Consider the following 7,215-nt stretch of genomic DNA (forward strand, 5'->3'; position numbering starts at 1 on the left):
CCAGGTGGGAAACGTTTGAGAGGGTCATTATTTTATCTTTTATAACCTCAGTCATAACGCCACACTGAGCATGGTATTTGGAGCAGGATGCCAAGTGATTTCCTGAAGTCACATGAGAGATTGCAATCATCCTTCTAGGTCATTCTTGTTACAGGGGAGTCTCTGCTACAATGAGGCTGCCTCTCTAACTGGTCAATAACTATTCCCAGGCTTCTGGCTCTTCCTTTCTCTACCTTCTTGTCATATTTGAGTTAACTCCCTTCAAATCTCCAGATTACGCATCTAAACTTTTAAGGAATATTCTTCCTTAGCGTGTTAATAATTAAAATCAATTAATTCACACTAGTTTATAATATAAAGCAATTAATAGATTATATTTTTGTAATTCCTAATTTTAGCTCTGATATTATTATTCTCCAGGTGATAAAGATATCTGTGAATTAATATGGAATGATTTCCAGGATTTACTGTTAATATACAAAAGCAATATGTCCAAGCATATCTGTAGTATGCTACCCTTTGAAAGAGAAATAAGAAAATATACAGGTATCTTCTCATTTGAGCAAAAAGGAGCACATGGAGTCAGAGACTAATGTGTTAGGTTTCCTACAAGTCCTGGGTGGGAATGCACGGAAAGGCTGGGGTGATGGATATACCTGTTTGCATATTTTGAGCAGGTTATCTTTTACTTACTCAAAAATAAATAAAAAGAATGGGAAAAAAATTAAAAAAACAAACAGACTAACTTAACTATATTTCAAATGAATAGTATGACTAGACTGAAGGAGAAATTAAATAACTAATTCAAGTAATTATGGAACACAGAATTCTGTGCATATACCTTTAGGAAAAGACTGCAAAAATATTGAGCTTCACTTAGTAGTTTTGTCATGCACTGTGATATGGGTTCAAGATCCTGAAATTACTTAAAAGGTCTTCCAGGATACAGTGAATAACTAAAAATATTGTTAAAAAAGGGAATGACTCCCCACTATCAGGGAAAGGTGTCCCCCATGTGGAAAAGGAGAGGCTAGAAAGAACTCTGTGGTGTCAAATTGGAATGGGAGATGTCAGTTTGAACTCACGATTTTTAATACCTATATAAATAGGTTGAAATTTATGTATCATATCTCAATATTTATTCATTCTCATCCCCCATTCTTTACACCCTATTCCCAACCCACGTCCTACGAGTAATCATTTCTATTAGTTTATTAGTTTCTTGTTTATACTTCCTGTGTTAAGCAATGAACACACCTAACAAATTTTCTCTCTGAATATCGTTCTTCCCTAAAAGAGGTCCAACTTACTTAGAAAGATGGCTGATTCCAGGGCTGGGGCCAGGAAATACAATGATGATCTCGGAAAATTTTGCTGAGCCTAAAAGTAAGGAAGTGATCAATGAATCATGGCCTTAGGAGCCAGCTCAAATAGCTCCTCATCGCCAATCTGGAACAATTTGAGTTTCAAAAAGAAGAACAACGATAATGGATTATGACTCAGAGGTTAAATGAAAATCTATGAATCTATATGATATAGATAAATTGACAAAAATTAAATGGTAGAGAAGAGAAATTGTCCTTGGACAGAGACTAATGCATGTAGAGTGATTGATAGAATGAGAAAAATCGCCATTTGGCCACCACAATTACGATAATTGTTTCAGGCAAGAATCACCTGATTCTTATGAAGTACGATGTTAGATATAGTGGTTGAAATTTTAACGAGAAAGAGCATGTTTCCATAACCTCAAAATATCAACCTAAGTTATATTTATTAATTTCAAAGATAAAAATACTAACTTTATAGTAGAGAAACCTGGCAGAAATCACCTTAATCAATTGACCGATGTTAAAACCACCAGTAACTGGAAAAATTGATGTCAGCTTCCTTGTGATAATATGCACTGTGGTGTACCAACCAATGATCTAATAGCTTGAATCTGAGATAAATGCATACCTACATAACAATAAAGCAAACATGGTTAAATATTAACTTTGGGGAAATCTGGGGGAAACTTATATGAGAATTTTTCATGGAAGTTTTACTTTTCAGTAAGTCTCTAATGGTTTCAAAAGAAAAAGTTAAAAAATCCTGTGTCTATAATTACTCTATAAAAGAGAATAGAATATCCTACCAGTCTATTACTAAATTTAAAGTTGGCATCCAGGCAGACAATTATGACCTTCTTTAATATTCTCCTTGTAGCCCCTGTCAGAGACGGAATATGAACTGCTGAACCATAGGCAGAACAAGGAAAGCAATTCTATAAAATGTCATCCCTGTTCTTTAAGATTTTACAGTCTCGAAAATGGAACTGTAGAGGAAATTTTACACAGAATAGAAGCATGTCTATAGAATAAAACATATTGGCATATTTGCCATCCACAAATTGGCACATAAATATGTAACTAGAAAATGTTATATTTACCAACGTGGGCTAGATAGTCTCCATTTGCCCGCCCAGGTCCATTCTCCAGGCTTCTCCACCCTGTTTTGACTCAAGAGTCTGGCCTTTATGGACCACCCTGGCTCTTTGGATTTCGCTAATGGAAACACAAGCAAGAGATCAAATGCAGAAGGAGAGAGACATTGGGGCGTTTATTCTCTTTTCTTCCTTGGGTTGAGAGGGGCTGTCCACAGTTCCTGTCCAGGTGTTCTCTCCTACCTCTATGCATCTCATCAGGTTCTCATAAGCACTCCCTCCCCTTGCACCCCTCTCCAGCTGCTAGCCCTGCGTGCCTCAACATCCCTTAATAGTTTCCCTTAACCTTGCCAATATCTTTGTAAACAAGCCATTATTACAATATTTTTAAAGTATCCTTTGTCCCAGCTGGAACCATGCTCAACAAGAAAGGCATTGCTGGCATCAGGGACACTGTCCCCTGGGACTCCAGTCCCCTCCGATTCCTGGACATGTAGCTTCCAAAGGGCACCAAGAACTTGTCCAATTAGCCTATGGTGCTCCTCCAGGAGCAAGAAACTTAGGGATTTTTTTTAGTCCCCTCGCTATAAATTAAAACATTATCCTTTTGCTCATTGCGCCAGTATTGGTTAAGGAACTCAAAAATCTGGAGAAGCACTAAGGCCACATATATTTGCTCTATTTGTTTGGATACTGAGTCTCCTGAAGGGGAACTGAGGATTTAGACAGCTTTCTGGAGCAGAAGGTGTCTGAAGTCACCAAGGACAAGCACAGGTCAGCGGAAGCTAGAAATCTGTGCTTGGCTGTGGATCTGCCTGTGTGCTTGTGGGTTTTTTGTGATTTGGGGTTCATGAGTGCGTGTGTGTGCATGTGCATGTGTGTGTGTATGCTCGTGTATGTGTTGTTTGATAGTTGCATGTGCGTGTGTGTAGTGTGTATCTGACTCACAGTCTTATTCTTTAAACCCACTCAGGGCTCTGTATCAGCACATGTAGACTGAGTGGTCAGCCTCCTAGCCTGTGATTAAGGATGCCTGATTCATGCCTGTGATCTTAAATACCTGCATCACAGCTGAGCAGATGAGGGCTCAGCATTGGAAGTGAAATTGTACCTCTGCTGGAGGAGACTGCCCAAACTTCACTAAGGAACCAAGGTCAGCAAGGTGCTAGTGTATGTGCAAGCTGTGTTTGCGGGTGACACACATGGGTGAGAGCAGGAATGTGTATTATTTGCTTTTGTCTGTGTGTATGTTACTAATGTGTATGTTACTATGTTCATGGTTGTTGGCGGTTTCATGACAGTCCCTATAACTGAATAAACTTCCCCGCACCATGCTGACTGCCTCCCCACCAGGAAGGGTGTGTGTGTCAGAAGGGGCCAAATCATATCTCTCAGTAATGGGAGTATGTGTGCTGCTTATTGTAATGAGCGTGTGGCTGGGTGTGCATGTGTGTTGTTGGTATGTTTCTTGTGATATTTTTGCATTGTGTGTAGCCCCGTGTGTTTTTGGTGATGCGTGTGTATAGTGATAAGTTGAGTGTTTGCCAGGTGTGTCATGTGTTCAGTGTGTTGATGTGCATTGTGAACGTGTCTGTGGGTGAAATGTACATCATTGTGTTGTGTATGTCTTACTTTGTGTGTTGTTTGTTATTTGTATGTCTATATATGAGTGTCTATAAACTGAACCACATACTGGCTATCCTTCCCGTAGGGTGGGAGCTGGTCATAGGTGACTGGAATCCTCAAATCAGCAGTCTGTGTGTGTGTGTGTGCATGCGCGCACGTGTGTGTGTGTGATTTGTATGTGTGTTTGGGGCTTCTGAGTTCCCCCCATGACTCAGATATTTTCTTCAGTACTTTCTTCTGGAGCACCATTGAATGAGATAACCAAGGCTCCAAGCAATTCCCTGTTTCTGAAATGGATCTGCTATGGTTTTCCTATACCTGAGCATAACTGAGTCACTCAGAGTTTTTTAACCCTTCATTTATGTCCCAGGCAAGAACAAGGTAGGCATCATACCATGTGAAGTGGAGTGCAAACCCCTACCAAATGGCAGAGAGACCTTGGGAAAATCACTTAACTCCTTGGCCTCAGTTTTCAACTTAGAAAATGGAAGGAATTACAGTTGCCTCATGAAACTGATAGTCCCTCCATATATATGTACTGTTTGAATAAATGATAATGAATGTGCCAGTCTTTTGTCAAGTGAAAAATAGATCAATATAAATGAAGGTAACTATCTAGGCAGGGAACTAAGAACATCTTGAACTGCTTTGACTTCTTTGCAGCCCTAAAGCAACAGAGGGTGTCTGGTGCTTCTAACCAATGGTGGAGGAAGTTTCCATGTGCAGTAGTTAACAGTATGGGCTCTGATCACACAGACATATTAGTTTGAACTTCATGAAGCAGTGAATATTTTATAATTTTTAATGTAGAGAGAAAGGCAGTACATATAGTTTATATACATACACACACACACACACACACACACACACACATATATATATGTAGAACTTATATCATTTATGTTCCTATTGCCTAAGGACTAAAATAGGTGAAAGAACATCCATTTTAAGGCAGATGGAAATATTTTTAAAATCTGTGAATATAAAGCTGATGTGTGGATTTAATTAGGAAGTGTAGGTAAAGTCATTAGCCTAGCATCCAAGTATTCACTAAAATGTTCACCATTCCTGTAAATGGTAATTTGTGGACTATTATGGTTTGGGAAATTTCTGGCATCAAGGAACTTTAAACGACCACCCACTTCTAGACCGACCACAAGTTTACAGCTCTAGGTCACTGGGACCCAGCCAGGTTCACAAGAGAAGCAGGACGATGCTCCAAGAACCACACCTCAGCACTGGAGCCTCACCTTACTAAAAGGAAAGAACAACTGATAACAGTTTTCAGAGGCTATTTTGCTGTTGCTGCCACAAAGAATTTTTACAATGTGTCTCTATTTTCGTGTAGCAGATTATCCCTCTATCCTTACCAAGATCTACGCTCACAGAGAGCAGGAGCGTTGCCTTTCTGCTCACTGTGGTATTCTCAGTCCTTAGTAGAGGTCCATGTTCAGATTCAATGTTAAATATATAATTGTTGAACAGGGAAAGCCCTCTTGATTCTTAGCAATGAGGTGTTGTTTGCTGCTTTTGGGTGTGATGTTTTTCTGGAGCCAGACTAGGTAGAAAGCAGATGCCTGCATCCCTATATGTGAGTAATTATTAGAGTGTAGCTAAAAATTAATTGTTTTCAGAGTTTGTGACAGAGAATTAAAGTATGAGATGTGATGGTCATGATCATCCTTTCTAGTTTCCTGATCTACCTGAGCTTTATTCACCCCCAGCATACAGAAGAGCAGTATGAGGTCTGAGAACAAGAGCAGCGTGTCAGAGTTCCTCCTCCTGGGGCTCCCCATCATGCTGGAGCAGCAGGACCTGTTCTTTGTCTTATTCCTATGCATGTACCTGACCACAGTGATGGGGAACCTGCTAATCATCCTGCTCATCAGGCTGGACTCTCGCCTACACACCCCCATGTACTTCTTCCTCAGCCACTTGGCCTTCTCTGACATTTCCCTTTCATCTATCATGGTTCCAAAGATGCTCAAGAACATGCAGACTCAGCAACAATCTATCCCCTATATGGGGTGCATTTCTCAGTTGTATCTTTTCATAGTTTTTGGTTGTCTTGACAATTTCCTTCTTGCAGTGATGGCATATGACAGGCATGTGGCCATCTGTCAGCCACTCCACTACACAACTGTTATGAGGCAGGAGCTGTGTGTCTCACTAGTAGCTGGGTCCTGGTTCTTCTGTTGTGCACATGCCCTTTTGCACACCCTCCTCTTGGTCCAATTGTCCTTCTGTGCTGACAATACCATTCCCCACTTCTTCTGTGACCTCACTGCACTCCTGAAGATAAGCTGCTCAGACATCTCTCTCAATGAGCTGGCCATCTTCACTGAGGGAATAATGCTTTTGATTCTGCCTTTGACTGGTGTCTTGGGCTCATATATCTGTATAGGGACCACCATCCTAAGAGTCCCCTCTACCAAGAGACTCTTTAAAGCCTTTTCTACTTGTGGCTCCCATCTCCTTGTGGTATCATTGTACTATGGGACACTTGCAGGTGTCTACTTTTTCTCCACATCATGGGACTCCAATGACAAAGTCGTAATTGCTTCAGTCGTGTATACAGCGGTTACCCCCATGCTGAATCCCTTCATATATAGCCTGAGGAACAGAGATATAAAACATGCCCTAGAAATATTTGTCAATAGGGCTAAATTCTTTCAGTGACAATCACTAAATACTTTTATTGCAGTCATGAGCAGAGTGAGATGTGTCTCCTAAAATTATTGTGTTTGACAGCTGTACACAATTTTAAAATAATATACATTCTGCTATCATGAATATTGTTGTTACTATGCTAACTACACCAAGTTTGCTAATTGGAATGTTACATGTTCTTAATCCCTAATTAATTTCTTCTGCTTGTTTGTAACTTCTAATAAGATATGTACATAATCTTATGGAAAATATTTTGCACAATATCATTGTGGATTTGTTTTTTTATCCTTCTTGTTATGTCATTTTTTGCTAATGTATATTTTATACTATGTTATTGAGGACATGTAAATTTATCGTCATGATCTGCTCATGGTGGACTCATTCTTTTAGGTAGTAGTGTGCTGAAGATGGCTTGCATTGGCTGAAAGGTGATTGTGCACATCTCTTCCAACTCCTCATTCAATGACATCATATTGGTAGGTTGAAATCAGGCA

The 7,215-nt window shown here is 39.8% G+C and overlaps 1 protein-coding gene across 1 annotated transcript; it reads left to right on the plus strand.

Annotated features, from left to right (window-relative positions):
- Positions 1 to 5,773: 5,773 nt before the first annotated feature.
- On the plus strand, positions 5,774 to 6,730 carry LOC124246203 (olfactory receptor 1J4-like). The gene has a single exon (XM_046674191.1). It carries the CDS (start codon positions 5,792 to 5,794, stop codon positions 6,728 to 6,730), a length of 939 nt encoding a protein of 312 aa, XP_046530147.1. The 5' UTR covers positions 5,774 to 5,791.
- Positions 6,731 to 7,215: the final 485 nt, after the last annotated feature.

This window comes from Equus quagga, chromosome 1 (genome assembly GCF_021613505.1).
Source record: "Equus quagga isolate Etosha38 chromosome 1, UCLA_HA_Equagga_1.0, whole genome shotgun sequence".
In the NCBI taxonomy this organism is placed as follows: domain Eukaryota; kingdom Metazoa; phylum Chordata; class Mammalia; order Perissodactyla; family Equidae; genus Equus; species Equus quagga.

Bases quoted from the DNA above. Each gene is read 5' to 3' on its own strand.
- LOC124246203 (XM_046674191.1), top strand. From the start codon at position 5,792: ATGAGGTCTGAGAACAAGAGCAGCGTGTCAGAGTTCCTCCTCCTGGGG.